The sequence below is a fragment of the Manacus candei genome, unplaced genomic scaffold (assembly GCF_025592945.1).
Source record: "Manacus candei isolate 608988 ecotype Guabito, Panama unplaced genomic scaffold, ASM2559294v1 h1tg000086l, whole genome shotgun sequence".
Taxonomy (NCBI): domain Eukaryota; kingdom Metazoa; phylum Chordata; class Aves; order Passeriformes; family Pipridae; genus Manacus; species Manacus candei.
Window position 1 is genome coordinate 6,042,732 of NW_026138134.1, and position 21,866 is coordinate 6,064,597.

Genomic DNA, 21,866 nt, shown 5'->3' on the forward strand with positions numbered 1-21,866 from the left:
AAAATAAGGAGAAGTACCAGTTCCAAGGTGGGAATCCTGTGGCTGTATGGCTAGTGCAGTGTGATTTCCCTCCTTGGGGTGCACAAAGAATTAGTTCTGTTGGGCTTTTCATGGACTCAGCACAAAATGCCAGGGCAGGACGTGCTGGAGGATGATTTCTTGTCTGTAAACTGAAAAGGAAGAAAAGTGGGGGCTTTTGCTGGAACCAAAGAGTGGCTTCTGCTTGCTTCCTCACTCGGTATCAGGGACAGTCTCTTGGGGTGGTTTTCCTCTTTCTTAGGGCACAGAGCTGAATTTTGTTTGGCTTTTAGTGATTCCTCATCCCTGCAGAGCTCAGCCCCCGTCATTCACGGAACATGAACATCCCTGCCGGGCTCCACGGCACCGGTTCATCCCGGGGAAAACAAACTGGGGGTGAAACTTGAGCCTCTCGGCTCCGCCTCGGGTCTCCTTTGATCGCCCGGGGTAGCTGGAAACGCTCCATCCCCTCCTCCACAGAGTATCAGTCTCGTTCTTAGCCAGCAAAGGTCTTGGTTTAGCTCAAGCTCACACTTCCTGTGCTTGAGGGCAGCAGATGCTTCTCAGGCATAAACTAATAGTAGCCCGAATGCTAATAATATAATTGATATAATGTAATTAATAAAGGGAACACAGAACAGTGACGTTCAGGGCTGGCCCCACCCTGACTGTCTGGTTTTACCCAGCTGTGGAAAAAACGCCCCTCTCCCACCATGAAAACAGATTCTCCCCCATGTGTCCCACTCTCTGCCACATCACACACTTCAGCCTCTGACAAAAGTCAAACTAAAATCAGTTTTCCAAGTGCAGAGCCTGTGGTGCAGAGAGAGTGACTTGCCAGGGACGTGCACCACATCACAGACAGGGCTGGAGATGAGGAGGAACCCTGTAATTCCATGCCTGTGTGTCCTCCCCTGCCTCTTTGTACCTTTGGTGCTTATTTACAGAAGTTCCTGGATGTGAAGGAGTGTCCCAGGGTGTGTGACCCCAGCACAGCCCCCTGACAGGGGAAGGCAGGTGACTAAACCCCAAAAAATCAGACTCCAGATAAGAAGTCAGACCTGCTGTGACACAGGGAATTGGGGCATTGCAGGAATTTCCTTGCTGGTCCAGTGGCTGTTCTTTAATGGGGCATCTCTCCTGCCCAGGTGGCTCTTTGGGTGAGCAGGAACCTGGAAACACAGAGGGTGTGCTTTCCAAATCTGTGCATTAACACACACAGATGAGCTGCTTGCAAGCTCCTGGGTGCATGTGCAGGGGTCAGGGGCATCCCCTGGCACCTGGAGGCCAGGCATGGTCCTGTTTTCTCCAGGAATATTGGTTGTTTGTGTCTCTACCTCACAATTTTGGCCAGTAATCCATGCCTGGGAGGTTACCCAGCACAGGCAGGACGCCACAGGCAAGTTTCTTTTGTTCCTTTGCGTTGTTTCCCCTCTCTGCCCACCCTTCTGAGTGAGAGCCACCCCAAACCAGCCCAATTAGCTCATAATTAGTGCTGGGCAATGCACTGTGCTCGTCCCTTCTGCAGCTCAGGAGCTGTTCTGCTCCACGGGTCATGTGGGGCTGATGTTTCCTCCGGGATGAGCAGAGTCACAGCTTGGAAAGGGGGCCCTGGAAGCTGCACCCTGGGTGTGTTCCCCTCCCAGAGCCCCTGGCCAGAACCCCTGGTGTGCCCTGTCACCTGCAGCATCCAGCCAGGGGGGTTTGTTTGATGTCTGAAATGAAGCCCCCCCCGGGCATCCCTCCCTGGCTCATGAATGGGCTGCCCTGCCTCCAAGGGGTTCCCCTGCTGTTCATCAAGCCCTTCCCCTGCTCTGAGGCAGACAGATAACTCAGCCCCACAGCTGGATGGGGCCATGGGGACGTGTGGCTGCTAAAAGCAGGAGTTTATAATGAAAGGAACCACAGAGAGCAGGGGCTCCCCTGTAGTGACTCTGGCCAGGTGGCCTCAGCCTGTTCTCCCTCTTCAGGGAAATGCTATTTATTTGAGATGTGTGTTGACACTTCTGCCTGTTCTCTGAAACAGATGGGGCACAGAGGGCTGTGTCAGAAATGGGCCTGTATTTTAACAATAACAAAGCTTCTCCTTTTCAAGCTGGAGGATGATTTCCTCTGGCAAACTTAATCGTGGAGTTGCTTGTGTGCAGTGAGTAATTTAAAATAGATATTTGCAACATCCCCTACCCCCTCTTGGAGATCACATTGAACAAACAATCCACTCCAGAGAGGATGTGCTGGCAGGGAATTTTTAAGAGCCCAGGCAGAGGTTGTTTTGAAATCAGGGTCTCCAAAGAGCAGCAAAGTGGAATTCAGGGTTACCAGCCAAGGGCTCTGCCTGGGAGTGGAAATATCTCCCCATTTCCAGGTGAGAACTGCTGCTGCCCAGGCTGTGCACACAGGGAGAGCTGCAGGGCAGCCAGGGCTGTGTTCTCTCCCCTGTTCTCACCAGACAGCCCCTCACCAAGTGCTTCATGGACTATTTTCCATCAAATAGTGGGTTCTTCCTCTCTTGAGTGGCATCTGCAGTGGGTAATTCCCGATTTCCCACACATACAGTCTCTCCCCTTCACTCCTCGAGGTTTGCTGTATCCCTTGGGGGACTCAAAGGGATGAGGTGCCATCCTGCCTCCTTGCCCTGGGTTTGATTTTGGTTTGCTTTTCTGGCTGGAGTTGCTTTCTGGCAGTGAGGACTTGCCTGGCCCTGGCAGCCCTTCTGTTCCCCGGGCTGCAGCATCCTGATCTGTGATAAAAAGGGCTCTGCTGCTGTGATCCCAGCACAAGGGACTTGCACTGGCCCTGTCCATGCAGGGAGTGCTATTTCTGGCTAATAGGATTCACCAGGGAGAGCTGTTTTGACTTCTGGCTCCCTCAGCCCGTTCAGCCCATTAGGACCAGCCCATCACTAAATGCTCCCTGTAGGAGTGAATCCCCCAAACACACAAAGCTCTTTAGGGAAGCTGCTGTTTTCCACAGTAGGGCCAGGTCTCATCTCACACCAGCTTGGTTTTGCTGTGACTGGTTAGTATTTCACACCTCAGGATTTCACACCTCAGGATTTTACACTGTTAAAGCCACGGGATGATCATGGTACACTTGCTTAAACCTGGATCTGAAGAACCCCCTGAACCTTTGCAGGTTGTCTGTCAGGTCTGCAAGAGACTGGGTTGTAATTCTGCTGAGCCTTGACCCCAGACACCAGAGAGCACAGCTGGGGCTCCCCACTCCTGCATTTACCCCCAGATGTGCTCCAGCAGACAATTTTTGGCTCCAGCAGGAATTCTCAGCAATTTCCCCCCCCCCCCCCAACCCTTGTGCCTGGCCAGCAACAGCACTGTTGGCAAGGGAAGGATGTGTTTGCTGCTCTATAGGATTAGGGGTGGAGCAGCTGGGATTCAATCCCTGCCTGAGGTCCCCTGTATGTGCAAGCCAGGCTGTCCCTTGGCTGTCCCTTGGCTGGGTGTATTACAGAGCATTTGCACAGCAACACTCACACATTTCTTGCTATCAAACCACTCAGAAGGAACATAAAAATTACTACAGCTGCTTGATGGACAGAAACTGAGGGTACCACACTAACAGCAAGTCGTTGGCAGAGGGAAGAAAAGAGTCTGTGTCCTAAATGTGCCTTTTAGAGCCCTTCAGGGAGCCCCACGGGGTGTCCCTTCCCCTCTCCTTCAGCTGGAAGGTCCTTGCCTGCAGGAATCCCTGGGCAGTCAGTCCCACCCTGAGCCCAGCTCCTCCCAGAGCTGCCTTCCCTGCCTGCTCAGGGCTGGGGATGCATCCTGCTCAAGAAGGAACAATGCTCCTTTTCTTCCCCAGAGCATCAGGGAATGTCTCAGTGCAGCTTGTTTGGACAGACCTCAGGCTCTTTTTGGGTGAGGTGGAACCATTGGATAATTCAGGGTGAATCATGTGCTCCAAAGTCCTGGCAGTTTATAGTCAAAGCTCCCTCGTGGCTCAGCTTTTTGCCAGTATTTACCTATATTTTTGCCAGTATTTGCCTGTATTTTTGCCAGTATTTGCCTATATTTTTGCCTGTGTGCTGGCACAGAAACATTGTCTGGGTGGGAAAAGGGCCTCAAATACCTCCTGAGCAGAACTCCTTCAGCTGTGAGTGGTGCTGCTGGTCCAGGATCTTACATTTGCAGTACTGAGCTCTTTCACAACACAAAATTAATAAAATGCCAGTGTGTTTAGGCCCAGGTAAGAATGACTTCATCCTGTCCTGGAAGCTGGATGCCTCTGGAATGGAGCATGGCTGCTATTGGCTTTACAAGAAGTGAAAATCCAAGTGGCAGGAGTAATTTAGGGAGTTGGAATGGAATTGAGCCTTGCTGTTTAACACGTGAGCTCTTCCTGTTAATGGGTAAAGGACTGGGAAACACCTGGAAAACTTTGCAGTCAAAAATTCCATGTCCTGCTGGAATGAACAACTTCTGCTTTCAAGTAAGAGTTTTATGGAAGAGGAGCCTTGTGGGTGCTGATGGTTGTCCTGGTCATAACTGGGTGGGTTTTACTGCGGGACCATCAGGAGCTGCCTCAGCACATTGAACAGCCTGAATCACATTTAAGTAGCAATTCCGAGGAAAAAAAAAAAAAAGAAACCTTCTGCTGGCTTTGAGAGCAGGGAGAAATGTTCTCTTTGCTCGTGGGTTTTTGTTTTCTGCTTCTACAAAGGCCTTCCCAAACAATTACAAAAATAATCGTCAAACTGGAGGAACTCCGGGTGGAAAATTACAGCTCCCATCTAATTAAGGTGATGCCAGAAAGCCCAGAAATCACACAGGGCCTTGAACACCACATCCTGATGCAATTAGGCTGCTGCAGACACTTGGATCAGTGCTCTGAGCAGAGAGAACACTGAAAGCCTTTCATCCTGGGAGCAGCCCTGTGGCTGTTCTTGCTGACCTTGTGAGACCTGGGGCTGGGGCACTGCCCATGACAGTGAATAAAGGAAAGGCAAAGAGCCTGAAAAACATTGTTCTAGCAGGATTCTTCCCCAAATTCAGTGATAAGGATAGATTCAAATTCATCATGTTAATGCAGAGAAGTATTCTGTGTCTAGAAGCAGAGGCTCTTTACAGGGGTCTGCTGTGAGGTCAAGCCATTGGAAGGCTGAAGAGTGATTTTACACATGGACAAAGATTTGCCCAACATCAAAGGGTGCAATACCTTAATCCCAGAGAGGTGAAAATTAACCCTGCCCAGTGTAAGGCAGCACTGATAATAAAGGACAGAGAGCACACCAAGGCACTGGGATCCACCTCTGTTTCCTGGACTCATTGAGGGTTGAGAGGGAGAAACAGGAGCCCTGAGCAGCAGGTGGGGAATGCACAGGTCAAAGAGAGCAGCAGGGACACCCACAAACTGGCAGATTTGCAGCAGAGCTGCTGCTTTTCTCCCACCTGTGGCGGGTTCCAGATAATGGCACTTAATTGTGATTATCAGGAAGGGTTCACAGCTGCTGAGGAAAAAAAAATAAAAGGGCATTTTCCTCCTGCTCTCACTGGCTGTGAGCTGGGAGCAGAGAGATATTTGCTCCTGACCTCCAGAGCTGTGTTCCTGCAGCCAGGAGGGCTGAACCACTTCAGGGTTCAGTGCTGAGCAAAAGAGATCCAAAGTAAAATCCTACTCTGAGATGTCCCTGCTGAAATACTGCCCTGTGATTTGCCACTGGAACTACGCTGGGGAGTTCAGGTAGTCCCTAAAACCTTGCTTTAAAAATCTCCCTCTGCCCTCCAAAGCCTTCCAGGATGACTTGGATAAAACACCCCACGATGACCTGCCTGGAAGCTGCAGCAGCCTGGGCTCTGAATTCCTCCAGGTAAGGGAGCTGCTCTTCCCATGGCAAGGTACAGGTAAACGTGGCTTTTTTTGGAACACAAAGCTCTGTTAATGTAAACAGGATTAAGGTTAACTCCCCCATAATCCTAATAATGTGTGTTCTGTATAGTAAACTTTACACAAGGCTGTTTCTCCTCTGGAAGATTCTGGTTTTGAGGGAAATGCCAGTGAGGAGCAGAGCAGTGTGAGCCCTGGCAAGTGTGGGATCTGACTGAGCAGGAGCTCCCACCAGAGTGCAGGGAGAAGTGGGCACAGCCTTGGCCCAGGAAAGGAGGGACACTTTTGGGGTGTGTTATCCACCTCCTTGTTTGTTCCCAACCTTTTTTTTTTTTGTCCTCCTTGGAGTCTTGTTGACTGAAAGGAGCTGAGACCTTTGTGAGCCACGTGTTGCACCTGAGCTGCAGCCCCAGCTGGGGATGGAGTGTGTGGGTTTGGGGGGTTTCTGTGGACAAGGGCAGGCTCAGGGGGTTTTTTGTGGGGTGGAACAGGCTGTGCAGAGCTGCTGTTCTCATGGCAGGACACATCCTAGAAAAAATCTTGGTTTTCTCTGTGCTGGAAGGGGGTACCTGGAGTGCTTTCCAGCCCAGATGGCAGGGATGATCCATCCCAGCAGCAGAGCACATTGCCCTGGTGGTAGTTTTTGAAACAAATGGAACTCTGAGGGTGTGAAACAAGTCTTTTTTTTTTTTTTTTTTTTTTTCTTAGGGCTCTGACTCCTTGAGCTGAACCTGTGGCTGATGATCAAGGCCTTGTGCTTGTATTAAAGGTGTAGGGCTGAAGGTTTGGCCCATGGAGTCACTCCCCAGCTCATGGGGAACCACAGAGGATGGTGAAGCAAAGCATTTTTGACTTTCCAGCTTAAAAACTGCCACTGGTGTTTCTGCTGAGCAGCTGGGGGGGCTTTGTCCCTTCGTGCTTTCAACAGCACTTTGCCATTTTTAGGTCACTAAACTTTTATGTCTCTCATTTTCTGGGGAAGTTCAGTCACGTGCTCCCCTCAGCTGCCAGGAGTGGCAGCTTGCTGCCTGGATTTTTTAGCTCTGCAGCAATCCAAGTCTCTTGCTAAAGTCATCAGAGCTTCTAGGCTTTGGATGCAAAAATTAGGAAATGCTGATCAGTCCAACTGTCTGAACTTCTGCAGGAAAATCTTATGCTTTAGTGGAAAAATCCCAAAACCAACCAACCAAACAACGGAGTCAGACTGTTAATGAAGTGTAAGTCTGCAGAGTTCCAGCAGTCACTGGTATGAAATTACTTTGGGCTGGTGACTTTCGTATTCCATCGCCTCAAAAGCCTCCTTTTAATACTCAGAGTTTAAAATATAAATGCCCTGGGATTTAGGAATGACTTTTTTCTAATAATAACAATGACAACCTCTTCATGCTTTTAAGAGACAGACACTAAAAGCTTGCCAAAAATGCTTCCTTATGAATGCACGAAGAATGCTCTGAGAAAAGGAACAGAAAACAAACTCCCCAGTGAAAGGGTCTTTTTTTTCCTTTAAATGAGGCAGAAGTGTCTGAGCCATAAAGAACCCTGCAAAACCTGCAGGTTTTCTGTAGGCTCTGAGGGGCTATGTCCTTGTGGAATTAGTACCAGGTTGGAAAATGGTTTGGAAAAGCAGAAAACAAAGACCTCTGGAACTGGGCAGGCAAACCTGCCTGGAATTGTGTCCACTACAACCAGAGCAGAGCCCGTGCCCGTGGCAGGCCAGGTCTGCTCCAGCAAACCTGCACCAGAGCTGCCACCTCTGCTTCCTCCTTCCCCAAAGCCATCAGGCTGCCCCCCAGCCCATGTCCTCTTCCAGTTCTCCAGCCCTGCTGAGTGAGCAGAAGTGACTGGACACAGGGCCAGGCACCTTTCTGAGCCAGCAGAGCGAGCCATGTGGGATTAAAGGTGGATTTCCTCTGTCAGGATAATTAAGAGTGATGCCGTGACCAGATTGTGACTCTGATGGGCTGTAAAAGCATAAACTCTGACATTGCTGAGATAACGTGGAATGGGGGCTTAAAACCTGCTGCATGGGCACAATAATGGGAAGCTGAGTGAAAAGAGAGGTAATCCCATCAATGGATCAGTTTGTTTACCCTCCGGGTCCCACTCCAGCCCTGCCCAAAGGGATTTGGGTGTCACCAGCAGCCCTGCTCGCCAGGGGAGGGTTACAGAGGGTGGGCTGGAAAGGGAAAGGTCGCTTGAATTTGCTCTTTGCCTCGTGGTCAGTTGTGCCAGATGGGGTTTTGTGCTGACCAGAAACCTGAGTTTGCTTCCCTGGCCTCTCCCTCCTGGCGACACACGGAGCCACGGGAATGGGCATCCAGGGCAGCCTCCTGGCAGTGCTGTGGAGGGAGGCTGCTGTCCCTTCCAGGAGATCTGTCCTGGTTGTCCTGGCAGAGTTCAGTGGGGAATAACACAGGGTTCCTTGCTTCTGCACTGTGGGTTTTCTGCTTCCCTGGTAGTGGATGAAAACAGCCTGGATGGGACAGCGAGTGCTGCGAGTGAACGAACCGGGGCACCAGGAAGGAGGGGATGACAGCACTGGTTTGGCAAATCAAATGTAATATAATCAAATGAAATAACAAGCTCTTCTCTCAGCTCAGCAGTCCTCTGCTTGTTCTCCCTGTCCTGGTGTGGGGTGAGCTGCCCCACAGCACGCAGAGGTGTCACTCAGAGCCCAGCAGAGACCTTTGGTGTTTGTCCTCCAGGGCACAGGACTGAGATCCGTGGAGATGAAAGGGAAGACTGAGGGCTGTGTGACTTCCCCTGCAGATGTTTTGTTTCCTATTTTCAGCAACAGCTCCAGGCATACGTGGCCTGGGTGAATTCCCAGCTGAAGAAGAAGCCAACGGTGAAGCCAGTCCAGGACCTGAGACAGGATCTGCGGGATGGAGTCACTCTGGCTCTGCTCATTGAGATTGTAGGTCAGTGATGACATCTGGCACTGTTTTTCCTCCTGCAGTCCTGGCTCTGGCGTGGCAGGGGCTGCCTGGGCTCTGGCAGATGTTACTGATGGGGTCACAGCTTGAGGGGCTGGGGGGAGGGACTGCCAAAGGAAGCAATCACCCAGATCATAAATGCAATCCCATCCGAGTCCTTATGTTTTAGGGGCAGTTACAACAGATGTGCTAAGACCTCTCAGGGGCTATATGGACTCCCACAAGGCTGGCACCTTAAAATAAACCCAGTACAGTCCCCAACCCCATTGTCCCTGGTGCTGGGTACTGTGTAAGCAGGACAAGAAGCCACGTGTGCCTCCTGCAGTGCCCAGACAAGAGGTCAGATCAGTCCCTGCACCTCCAGCAGCTCCTTTGATGGTACCAAGCACTTCAGTTCCCCTCTGAAAAAGCTTTTTCCCTCCTGTAGCTGGTGAGAAGCTCAGTGGCATCGAGGCCAACCCCACCAGCCAGCAGGAGATGAGGGAAAATGTGGAGAAAGTCTTACAGTTTGTGGCATCCAAGAAGATCCGCATGCACCAGACATCAGCTAAAGGTACCCGGCCCTGGGGGGGCACAGAGGGGTTTAGCTGCTGAAAGCCTGTTCCTTGTTTTATATCAAACTGATCATGTGTTAGTAGATTAATGTATTAGTTTGTGGGGGAGTTTTGGGGTTTTATCTCCTGTGGTTCAGTAGAGGGTTTGGGTTGAAGGACAGTGGTAGCAGCACAGTGCACTGAAAAAAAAGAAAAAGAGTGCCTTTTCTCCTGCTACTGAGCACTCAGAAGCTCAGATATTGTGTAATGAGGAATACAGACCCGGAATCTTTCACTGAAAGGACATATAAACCTGCTACTGTGAAACAAGACATGGGAACATATTTCTGGTTCACTGGCAGCCCAGGGCACTGCTCTGCACAGCCTGTAAATAAGGAGGAGACCCAATGCACAGTCACATGGCTGTGGCACGGTTTAGTCAGGACTTTGTGTGCCTCAGTTGACTGCACTGTTTTGGAAAACCTTAGTCTGAAAGAGTGGCTGAGGTTTGCCATGAGATCAGTGTGTCTGAGCTGGTTTAGGGGCTGGGGGAGTGCCCGGTGTGGTGTTATTAAAGCTGGCTAATTAACATTTGCAAGGTGCTGCCAATGTTTGTGGTACAGGATGCCAGCACTGAGGAAGCACGTTGCTGTTCTTTGGTCCTGTGTGGTTTAAAGAAAGGAAATTCTGTGTTCTGGGACAGTGGTCAGGCTGCAGTGGGTGCTGTGCTTTCCCAGCGAGCACTCAGTAATTATGTGCTGCATCATTAGCTGGGAATGGCCACGCAGGGAGGGCTCAAAGCATTAAACCTGCGGTGGGTGGGTGGCACAGGCAGTCTGCAGGGCTGAGCACAGCCTGGCACAGCCCTGTAGGGTTCAGTGCTCGTTTTGGGGGTCACCTCGTGACCCTCACCTTGGCTTCGCTTGCCTTTTACAGACATCGTCGACGGGAACTTGAAGTCCACCATGAGGCTGATCCTGGCCCTGGCTGCCCACTTCAAGCCAGGCTCTGGGAGGGCCGTGGGTGCCAGCGGGGCTGGCCCGGTGGGGAAGGGCTGGGCAGTGCCCCCGGGCAGCCACAGGCCCCGCTCTGCCGCTGCCATGGCCCAGGGGGCTGTGGCTGCCCTGGCCGAGGTCCGGCAGGACGTGCTGCACTCCGGCCGGGACGTGTTCCGCCACAGGCACCGGTAAGGGGCTGACAGGCACCTGTAAGGGGCTGCTCCTGCTGGGGATGGACACAGGGGACACGGTTCCCTCTGAAATCAGTGCACCTTCATCCTGCCAGCTCCTGCTGCAAGGCAGGCACTGCTCCCTCCCGCCCAAAGGGTGCCCTGGCAAAGCACCGACCTGGCCAGGCTGCCTCGGGACACTCGGCAGGAATGCCGGGCTCTTCTCGGGTTTTACAGCAAAACAACAGCTGGAGGGCTTGCTATCTCACCAGAAGAGAACAGCGAGTTATGGCCAAGGCAGAGGGAACTGTGCTGCCTCGTCTTCCTGCTGAGCACAGTGCCCTTGGAGCTGTCTCTTTGGAGATGTTCTCATATTCTCAGGTCTTAGCTCCAGGTACTGCTCAGGGATCTGGGAGCAGCTGCTTCCAAAACTGAGGCACTGAGAACTCTGCACAAGCCCGTCCTGGCTCCTCCATTGCTGTCCATCCCACTGCTCCAGGTGGACTCAGGGGGTTGTGTGCTGAGCTCTGGTGATGCTGGAGGGAGATGATCCACCTGCACAGGGAATGTGCAGTCCTGAAAAGCACATTTAACACCTGCAAAAGGTGCTGTTGTAGATTATAATAATAATAATAATAGCAGTGACATTTAACTGGAAGCCAGATGGGCTGTTGAGGGTTCAGTTTACTCAGCTGAAGGTCACTTGCCCACATGATACTGGCTCAAGGGAGTACCCATGAAGCAGTTTGGAAGTGAGGTTGAAACGGGATATTTTGCTGAAAAACTAAATGTTAAAGGTTTCTCTTGCAAAGGCCTTGGACCAGGAGTTCTTCAGCAAAGCCAGTCCTTGTGCTGTCTGCAAATTGTTTTTCTCCTTGCCTTCCTAGAGGTTGTGTAGTTTTCTAGTCACAGAATTAGGGGTGAGTTTAAAAGGGCAGTGCTCATTTGCCTGTGTTTCCCTCACACCAAGAAGATGGGATGGGGATCCCTGACAGGAGAATTGGTGTTTTTTCTGGCTGTCCCCTCCTTCTCACCTTCCTCTCATTAGCTTTTCTTGGAGACAAGAAGAATTTCTGCTCCTATTACATGAGGCTTCCCTCACTGTGTGGTTATCTCCAGAAACAGCAGCATGGATGAGGAGATTGAAAATCCCTACTGGAGTGTCCGGGCACTGGTGCAGCAGTATGAGGGGCAGCAGAACGTGCCATTGGAGTCCCACTCCTCCAGGTAAGGGATTTTTTATTGCCAACATGTGCCCTTTGTGTGACATTCCCGAAAGTGCTGGTTCCTTACCACCATAATCTGGGTATTTCTGATGGAAAAGGGCATTCCCAGAACATAGTGTCTGCCTAATCTGGAGGATGAAGCCTCAGGAGCCAACCTGAGGCTTCATCCTCATGAAGTGGTTCTGCTGCCACTGTTTTCATGGGGACAGGAGAGAGAGAGGATGTGGGAGAGCTGAAACAGCTTTCGAAGAAAAACTGCTCCCATGGGGGAGCTGATCCAGCTCCAGAGCCAAGGAGAGACCTTTTCCCCCAGAGAACAAGAAACTACATTAAGACAAAGAGCTGTGTTACTGAACATGTTGGATCTCCCTCTGGATATGGTGCTTTGCTCCATTTAATCCCATCTGGAGCAGCTGTGAGGGCAGAGCTGCAGCTCTTTGGTTCTCAGTTTCCTGTCCCCAGTGGAACCCTCAGCTCTGCTTTGCTGTCTCCTTCTCCTGCCTTTTCCCTGGGTGCCTCAGCTATCCCCCTCTGACTTGTGTGGGACTGACGGGTTCATTTTCCAAGGACAGACTGCCACAGAGGGTTTCTCAGCAGGCAGGGTTTTCCAGGCCCATTTTTATGCTCCACGGTAGAAATAATTCTCTGTGTTATCAGGTCGCTTGGCCCAGGGGAGGAGAAAACGACAAGAGTTTGTGTTTCTCCCCTGAATCTGTTGTGTATCACTGAGGGCGTGTTTATAAATAGCCATTTGGAGGAGCGTGGGGCTCCCAGTGAGCCAGTACTGGCCCAGTGCCTCCACATGATGTCAGCAGTGTGCTTTTGAGGCTGTTGTTCCAGGGGAGACGCAAAAGCTCCGCTCCTGGCGAGAGGATTTCATGGCCAATGTCACAGACCTTGGCACTGCCTCTCGACCTGGGATCTCAGTGGGGCAGTGGGTGACTCCTGGTGCTCCCTGAGCATCCTTCAGTGTGAGGGGCTGGAGGATTTTATCTGCTCTTCCACCCCCCAGGCACTGCCAGGCAATGTTGGCTCACGTGGGGTTGGGTTTTGGCGGTGAGCGAGGATTTCTCTGCACATCCTAAATCATGGTGTTTTATTTACCCCCCATCATGTCATGAATTCTCTGCCCGTAAGGCAGGGGTGATATTACTGCTGATAAGACAGGATACAGTGGGAATCTTTGCAGAAGTGCTCGGTGCTTGCCCAAAAGTGGGAGCAGTGTTCCCTCCAGCTCCTGGGGGTGTCTTTGCTGACACCAGTGTCTGCATGATGAAAACAAGATGCTTTCTGTTCCCTTCCAGGGAGAAATGCTCCAGTTTAGTTATGAGAACTGACTGAGGGAATCAACATGGTTTTTGATTAGTGAGAGATGTGATTATTAAGTGCAGCCACCCCCCCTCCATCTGATCCCAGGGCAGCTTCTTCCTGCATTAACTCCTCACTCCGAGACCTCACAGCCTCAATAACAGAATTCCCAGAGACAAACCCTCCAATAAGCGAAGGCAATCGGAATGATTCATGGAAAATTTGCCAAAATCAGATGATTCCCAGGCTGCCGAGCCCCTCACCCATCCACCTCCCTTTCCCCTCCCCTTCCCACCGGCATTCCCTCCCCCACCCCGAGCCGGGCTCGGAGAAAGGCTGAGCCTCGCACAGCCCGTGTGACAGCGGGAGGGAGAGGAGCTGAGGCGGCGAGGAAGAGGAAGCCTCGCCTAGGGCTGGGAAGAGCCGCCCGCCCAGCCCGGGGCCGGGAGCAGCCCGGGGGCAGGAGCCCCTTCCCGCGGCCGGTCCCCGGAGCGCGGGGGATGCTCGGGGGATGCTCGGGGGCTGAGCAGGGCGGGATGGGCTGAGGAGCACCCGCGGCAGCCCCCGGGGCTGAGAACAGCCGGGTGTGTGCGCGGCCGCCCAAAATGCAGCAGCGAGGGAGAATAACAACCCGGCAGGAGGAGCAGCAGGAGCGAAACCCGGGCTGCAGAATCCCCTGACTCCGGAATCGCACCCGCTTGTGGGGGCTGTGGATCTGCCGTTCCTGCGGAGACCCCGAGGGGCTGGTTTTATTTTTTTTATTATTTTTTTTCCTTTTTTTCCCTTTTTTTTTTCCTTTTTTTTTTTTTTTTGTTTCTGCTGCGAAATTTTCCAGCAATCTGGCTTGCAAATCTTCCTCCAGTAGTTTTGACAGGAGCCGGCGTCCTCCCTCCCCACGCTGGATCCCTGAGCATGCGAAGGGACAAGGCATTGCCCGCATCCAGAATCCCGAGGCTCCCAGGGAAACGGATTCTGTGAGGCGAGAGGTTAAAGTGGGATCATGGGAGGGAAGCAGGTCAAATGGTGAGCGATTGTTGCCATTGTCGTTTCGAACAGCAGGGATGGGGTGTTTATTAAAACGTGAGAACTCAGGGCTGGTGCCCCCGAGCCTCGACTGTGCAGGCACTGGCAACTCTGGGGCTCGGGGGAGAAGGGATGTGGGTTAAGGAGCCAAGTGGTGAAAGGAATAAAGTGGAACAGCTTGCATCGTGAATGTGTCTTGAACAGCTTTAATTTCCCAGCGCTTATTTCTGCTTGCTCTGGCGTGAATTGTTGTGTGCTTTAAAGAACAAATCACAGCTGTGGGTGTTTTGTACTTTGCTGGGTTTGACTGACACAAAACCTGTGTGTTCCCAGAATTAACTTGATAAGGTATGAGGCAGCCTGACCAGTGCTGCTGCTTCGTCTGCTGCTGGTTCTGTCACTGCTTGGCATGTTTGGGGGGTTATTGATGCCCTGTGAGCCCACTGGCCCTTTAAAACAGGAAAACTGCCTGGAAAGGGTCTGTGGACGTGGGAATGTAGAACTGCCTATGATGTGCAGACCTGTAGGGGCTGCTTAACCCACCTGGGATCCCTTATATTGGCTTTGGAATGTGGATCCACTGCCAAGAGAGGCAGATTTGGAAGAGGAGAATGTTATTTCCAGGCTCACATCCCCTCGGTTTTCATCCTCTGGTCCCTGCCCTCTCCCACCCATTTCACCACCTTCTCCCCCAACAGTTGCTGGGGGTGTTTTTCTGGGGCAGCTCATCCTTTCATCTTTTGCATGGCTGAGAACCAGCAGAGCCTTATCAGGCTGAGGGCACGGAGCACCAGCTGGGAATACTGCAGGGGGAATATTGAGATCTGTTCCTAGAAGGAGGTAAAAATCCCACCTGGAGTTCCTGGCCCTGTTGGATCAGCTGGGCTTCCTGCCTGCACCTGTGCTCTGGGAATGTTCCATCCTTTCCTCCCAGCCTCGTTATTACATAATGCAAACCCCCCAGAACTGCCTGGGCTTCTAAACAAGATAAAAACCACAATTTAAACCCCATAATTTTACACTGTGCCCCTGTTCAGTAAGGAGCAGGGAGCTGGGTATAGATGTTGTATAAGAAAATATGCCTGATGAGGGACTGCTGGGATGGAGTTTAAATTCCTGGAGGTAAATCCCTGAGCAAAGCCAGGTGCCCTGGACCCCTTTAACAGTCCTGCACACACCTGAAAGGACAGGCAGTGCAGCCCTTAGAGATTTCTGGGAAAAGAGAGTTATTCTTTTGCTTGCATTTCTCTTCCCTTTAATGTGGGGCGAGTCTGGCCCCTGAAAACCAGGCTGCAGGTCTGTCATATAAATGAGGAGGAGGCTCCCCTGGCCGTGGGAGTGGGGCAGGCAGGAGCAGCAAGTCATTTCCATCTCTATTGCAGGGCTTTTCCCCTCCCGTGGGAGCTGGGGGGACACGCAGCAGCAGTGCTGGGAAGCTGCAGACAGCGAGCTGCTGAAGCCTCTTATTTTTTCTAAAACCTATTATATCATTTCCACAGTGTTTTCTTTTTTTTTTTGTTCTCTGCCCTTTTGTTTCTGTGTTGGGGAGAATGAAAAATTAACTCCTGCTCACGCTTGCAAGGATTAATTCCTGCGACTTTCGAGGTACATTGAAAGGGTCACTGAGCTTCAGCCACCTTTTGGTGTTGTCTGGGTGATGCATTTGGGAAGAATTTCTGGAAAAAACCCCCAACAAACCAGATTGCTTGACCCTCCCAGTCAGCTGAGATGGCTCCAGTGAAAATATGTGGGTACTTTCAAGCAGTTTTAATCTAAGAACACGAGCGAGTGGGCTCTGACTCTGAAAAATATTTTGCCCTTGGGATTTCAAGTTGAAGTGATGCTTCTGGAACCTGGAGCTAGAGATGAAGTGAACCAGGGTGGCTTTTTGTTCAGCCTGTGGTGTGAGCATAAGGCTGGCAGTAAATTCATTTCTGAGTGAGTGTCTGAATTCTCTGGTGTCAGCCTGGAACTCACATTCTGTTAAGGAAAACGAGGTTTGTGGTTGTCAGTTTGACTTGTCGTGGCACTGGCAGGAAAAAAAATAGTTACATGCCCAGTTTGGTTTGTGAAAGGCCTCTCCAGGATGCAGGTAATGGTGTTAGATGAGGGTGATGCTGATCAGCACCAAAGCAGCTGTTCCTTCTTTCCCCTGCAGTCTCACATCACCCAGCCCTGTCCACAGTGCAAAGAGTGAATCCACTGTGGCCCCATCGGAGGAGAAGGAAAGGCTTGTGATCCTCCAGACTGAAGAAACAGAAACTAAAACAGGTACCTCGCAGATAAAGCTTTACTGGGGCTTGTTTGTGTGATATAAACTTGCTGGAAAGTTCCCCAGGGACTGAAATGGTTTGGGGTTGCCTTCAGTGGGTTGGTGCACCCACTGACACCGGGGTGTTCTGCAAACCCCACAGGTGCTTTTCTGTCTCACGTTGTTCCCCTGTCCTGTGCTTGGAAATCTCCAGGGATCAGATGCAGGCTTACCTGGGATATGTGTGTGTGCAGCAAAGTTTACTTTGCAGTAAGAATGAGGCATAAATCCTGGAGATCAGACACCTGTAGCAACTCCCTTTGGTGTCAGTGTGGGGTGCAGGTCTCTCCTGGGCTCCCCTGTCTGCTGTGACCACATCCAGCTGCTCTCTCTTCCAGAGGAGACTGATTCCCATTTCCAGCCTGAGTGGCAAGCAGGGAACTCTGGGTCATGCTTGGAGAACTCATGGGAGGAACAGCTTTTGGAGCAACAGGACCACTTGGAAAAGGAGATGGAGGAAGCAAAAAAGATGATTTCAGGCTTGCAGGTAATAGATTTTCTTCCCAGCCAGAGTTCCCTGCCAAGGAGGGAGAGGGAAGGGTGTGCAGAGGGGAAGGTTATATTGCTGTGAAGACTGAAAATTGGTGACCTTAATTAATAGTAATTGAGGTGGACTGGGGGAGGGCAGAGGGCACTGAGTGCAGGTTAGAGTGGAAGCACTGCAGGGAATGTAAAGCAGAGCCTGTGTTTGGCTGTGCCTGGCTCTTGGTTGGTTCCCTGGCTTGCCCCTGTCCCGTGGGCTGTGCTGGCCCTGGGTGTGCTGTCACTGCTCCTGTTGCTGGGCAGGGGGGTGAGGATGCCCCAGTGTTTTCCCACGTGCTGGGGGCTTTGTTAGAGCCCGAGAGAGAGGGGCTGTGCCCTGTGATTTGTGATCAGAAGTAATGCAGGGAGACAAGGGATGGCAGGAGATCAATCAAGAGTCCCAGGGCTGATCAGGGGTCACAGTCTCGCATCAGTCTCCCCATGAACGAGGCTGCACTATCATATTTGGCACATTCTCCCCACAACTATTTGTCTGTGGGACCTTTTGCAGTCCCTCCCTGACCCTCAGCCCAGTGTGTTTGACTCTGAGCCCCTGATCCATATGGTAAAGACACTGAACTCTCCCAGGAATATCCCTTTCTGTTTGTGCTGGGAACCACAGTGGCTCTGGATTGTAAATATTTATGTGCCAGTAAACAAAGCAGAGCCTGTGTGAGAAGCACAGGCAGCTGGGCGGGCACTTTCCTTGGGGACAATGGGCAGGACACAAAAGAACTCCCCAAAAAAAAAAGAAAATAAAAAAAAAAATCCCTGGTTCCCTGGTAAAATCTGGTTGCATTCTGTGCCCACTGGGAGCAGGGAGAGGAGGCACTGGAGGGACTGGCATGCCCTGGGTGTTCCAGCAGGGAGGGTGAGCAGCTGGCACTGCTGCCCCTTCACCCCCCGGGAGCAGGGAGAGGCAGCTGATGTTGCCAGCCAAGAAATTGGGTTTGATTAATCGATTCTCCTCCTCTTACTCACCACTTAAGAGCCTCCAGTTTGAGGGAGTTTGACTGAAGTACTGGGGATCTGATGTGTGGACTCCCTATAAGGTGCTGAAACTGAGACAGGCCCCCGAAAATCTGAGTTGTCCTTGTTTGGTGTCTTTCTGTGGGGAAGAGAATTGGCTGACAGACCTCTGGGAGAGCTTTTTCAGGGGATGAATCTTCTTATTCATTCCCCAAAAAAATGTACTCGTTTCTGAGAGGAACAAGTCAGCAGAAGTGGAAAATGAAGCTGTTTAGAGGCTGATAGCAATGACTGTTGACCAGAGCTGCAGCTCAATCACTTTTTCCTTTGAAACCTCTGAAGAGGAGATTTTTTCCCCCCCTTTATTTTCCCAGGCTTTGTTGCTCAACGGGTCTTTACCTGAGGACGAGCAGGAAGGGTCCTTTGAGCTCTGTGAACGTGGAGCCTGCCCTGAAGAGCAGCTGGTGAGCACGTTTCTGCACCCAAACCTCCCTGCCTGCTGCTCTGTCCTGCCCCAGGCAGGGGTTGCACAACAATAATGGTGATATTTTGCATCCAGATCATAATCCGAAGTCGCCTGGACCAGAGTGTGGAAGAAAATCAAGACCTAAAGGTTAGAGGGACAGCAGGTGGAGGGGCAGAGAGGTTTTGGGCCAAGAGATCTTTGCTGTTTGATTTTTATTTAATTTTTTTTTTGGGGGGGGGACAACCTGATGGATGATATGGGGGATATATTATGTTAGAGCTCTGGGACCCTGTCTGATGCTGGGAGAAGGATCTGATGTGGCCCTGAAGGACAGGTTTGGGGGACTAGGCAATTGGGTTTTTTTTCTCAGAACTTTAATAGCAGGGGTTAAGGGAGCTGCTCAGCTATTTGCCATGTTTGTAACTCACTGAAACTGCTCTTGGATCTGTGGGAAAAGGTGGGATGTGCTTTATTTTTTTTCCTGCACCATGTGTCTGGAGACAGGGAACACTGGCTTTGGTTGGCTCTTGAGGGGGTGACAAGATGCCCTTTAATCAAATTGTGTTGCATTTTGCAGAAGGAGCTGCTGAAATACAAACAAGAAGCTCGAAACCTCCAGGGGATAAAGGTGAGGAAAGGGACACTTTAAATATAAATAGCAGAGCTTTAGAGTCTGCTGCAGCCCATGAGTGGGACCAGAGGAACCATCCACTTCTGAGGAGCCTCAGTGTGGAGGGAGGTGTGTTGGGGGGGCTTGGAAGTGGGGGATCCTGTGGTTTGTTTCTGGCCCAAGGCAGGTACAAGGAGTTGGGTTTCCTGGTTTCTATTCTGTCTGTAGGACTGTGGTCAAATTTCCACTCTTTTTTTTTCTATTTCTCCTAAACAAAATATGAGTCCTGCTTGCTTTTCTTGGCTCTCTTTTTCCCCTGCTGTCTTGGGGTGCCCACAGCAGCACTGCCCCAGTGAACTCATTCTTGACAGCAGAGGAAAAAGAGCCTGGGGAAATCCTTGCCCTCCTCAGAAACTGTGCAGTTCCTCCCTCTGGAGTTGTGAACACTGATAATCTACTCCTGAGCCAGAGGTATTTTTAGAGCTGCCTGTCAGGCTCCCTGGGAGGGAGCAAACAGCAGTAGCTGTCCAAGGTGGAGCTCCCAGGCCCTGAGTGAAAGGTGCAGAATTAGTCCTGACTTTGGCCTCTCCAGAGAGGATTTCACTGCACAACTGGGTCACACTGAGAGCTTAAGTGTCCTTGTGTCCTGGGCTGACATTGGCCTCTCTGTGCCCTCTGGATGCTGCAGATGTGTGGCTGGATCAGGAGCTGAGGGCACTGAGCACCCTCCAAAGGCACAGCTGCTTCCTTCCATGGGAGCCAAGCTCAGGCCACTGCTGGAGTGGGAAGTTTAGGCTGAAGCACAGAAATCCCTCTGTCCCAATAGCCAGGATGTTGGCAGGGAAATCACTTTGGGGTAGGAGGGCTGAGGGTGGTGTCTGTGCACCTCCTGCTGTCCTTCAGCTCCGAGTGGCCACTGTCCTGGGTCACTCACTCCTCAGGGGAGGGTCTCTGCCCTCCTTGCACCTTCCTACAGAGGACCTCTCTCCCCAGGATGCCCTCCAGCAGAGGCTGATCCAGCAGGATGCTTCAGTCCTGCAGCTAAAGCAGGAGCTGCTGAGAGCAAACATGGACAAGGAGGAGCTGCACAACCAGAACGTGAGTCACTGCTGGGGTTATTTTAGGAGGAGGTTGGTGGCCCTGAGGGCTCCAGCAGCCACAGGGCTGAGCTGGTGGCTGCAGCAGAGCTGCTGGGGTCGTGGGACAGTGAAGGAGCAGTCACAGGGCTGTGCAGAGCACACACTGCACACAGTGCTCTGGCCAGCTGGGAGCCTGGACATTCCTGACCTTCACTCCCACTTCCTGTCCTCCAAGACCTTCAGCTGAAACAGGGAGGACCTTTCCCCGATGTTTTCAGTGCAGTTGCATTCCTCCTTTATTCCTTGTCCTCCCTGGGTGAGCAGGTGGCATTTTGGCAGCCCATGGGCAGTGTCTGGAGAGAGAAGGACGCGGGAGCGACTGTCCTGCCCAAATGTTGCCATCCCTGGACACCAGCTCCCTTGAGCTCTGCAGATATTTGGTCACCCTTTAGCACAGGGGGCAGGGATTACCACTCTGGGGATACCTGTCTCACACCTGTGTGTCACTTCTGCAGGTTGATCTTCAGAGGAAGCTCGAGGAGAGAAACCGGCTGCTGGCAGAGTACAAAGTAATGGAACCTCTTCCCTGGAGGCTTTGGGGGCAGCATTGGTGGCTCTTCAGTTTTGGGACTTTGTGTTGTGTCACCTCTGGGAGTGGCACTGCAGGTTATTCATTATCCCCAGGAGTGGTGGCTGAGTGTTTGTGATGAGGTGGAGGGATCAGATGTTCTGTGTTCTGCCCGCAGGTTTTTATAGCACAGCTTTTATTGTCATATTTATTTTTTTTTCTGTGATGGCTGGATAAGTGTCTACCACTTGTGCAGAAGCCTGTCAGGTTAGGCTGAGCCACCTGGTTGTCCACTGGTCCCTCAGGAACCTGTTTTCTCTGGTCTTGGCAGTGGGTCTTTAGGCGGGGGGACTCTGGGCAGTAACAACCTGACCTACATTTAAAAAAAACCCCCAAACTCTGGCACTGAGCTCTAACCTGTGACTAGGAGGACACACACTGCGAGTCCCCATGCAGATGCCACGATTCCCTGCCCTGGGGAGATGACTGTGAGCTTTGCTCATGTCCATTCCCTCGATTCCTGTGTTGCAGAAGGAGCTGTGCCAGAAGGACCGGCACCTGCAGCAGCACCAGACCAAACTGGATGAGATGCTCAGGCAGCTCTCCGAGGCCAGCTACCAACAGGTACAGACTGGGGGCTGCACTGATGCCCTGGCACTCTCCTGGGTGGCTCAGTGTGTGTGCTGACTCCTCTCCTCCCCTCCCAGGTGGATTTGGAGCGGGAGCTGGAGCACAAGGAGGCCCTGCTGGCTCACTGCATGAAGAGGGAGGCTGAGGAGGTAAGGGGAGCCTTGGTGCTGTTTGTCCAGCACCCTGTAGGTACCTACAGAAATCCTGCCCTTCATCCCAGAGTGGCCTGGCTCTGCAGTCCCACTGTCAGTGCCTGAGCAAGGCAGTCAGACCCCACAGAACACCCAGAGTCCCAAAGCTCCCAGCACTGAGCACTCTGGCTCAGCTTCTTGTGTCAAAATCCCAAGGGATGAAACAGTGAGGGGAGCACAGGGGTGAGTGGGAACTGGAGACTCTTGGCTTCCATCTTCATCTCTGACACTGGCAAGTGGTCAGACCAGGGTTTAGCTGATCTCCTCCTTTTCCTGCTGAGCCTGGTATTGAGCACTTGGAAGTGTCTTGGTGGACAGGCCAGCCCTGGTACCTGTCTCTGCCACCTGAACACTGACTATTCACTAGAGCTTGCAGAGCCCTGGGATGCAGCAGCAAGCCCCTTCCAGGCTCTGCCTCCTTTTTTTCCACCTCTGTGTGAGGAACCAGTTTTGTGCTCTGACCTGTG

The 21,866-nt window shown here is 51.8% G+C and overlaps 1 protein-coding gene across 6 annotated transcripts in view; it reads left to right on the forward strand.

Moving 5' to 3' along the window:
• DIXDC1 (DIX domain containing 1) overlaps positions 1-21,866 on the forward strand; it is a 31,150-nt gene that overhangs the window by 4,607 nt on the left and 4,677 nt on the right. For 5 of the 6 annotated variants that reach the window (XR_007908450.1, XM_051812195.1, XM_051812197.1 and 2 more), the window contains 13 exons: positions 8,651-8,780; positions 9,223-9,348; positions 10,265-10,514; positions 11,616-11,723; positions 16,212-16,324; positions 16,703-16,851; positions 18,230-18,319; positions 18,415-18,468; positions 18,899-18,949; positions 19,925-20,029; positions 20,526-20,579; positions 21,110-21,202; positions 21,286-21,357. Coding sequence is in view for 5 of the 6 variants with exons in the window: in XM_051812195.1 (XP_051668155.1) it covers positions 8,651-8,780; positions 9,223-9,348; positions 10,265-10,514; positions 11,616-11,723; positions 16,212-16,324; positions 16,703-16,851; positions 18,230-18,319; positions 18,415-18,468; positions 18,899-18,949; positions 19,925-20,029; positions 20,526-20,579; positions 21,110-21,202; positions 21,286-21,357 (1,395 nt within the window). In the remaining variant the exon portion in view is untranslated. Of the gene's footprint in view, positions 1-8,650; positions 8,781-9,222; positions 9,349-10,264; positions 10,515-11,615; positions 11,724-13,840; positions 14,054-16,211; positions 16,325-16,702; positions 16,852-18,229; positions 18,320-18,414; positions 18,469-18,898; positions 18,950-19,924; positions 20,030-20,525; positions 20,580-21,109; positions 21,203-21,285; positions 21,358-21,866 lie in introns of those variants that run through there. The other variant, XM_051812198.1, reaches the window with a different exon arrangement.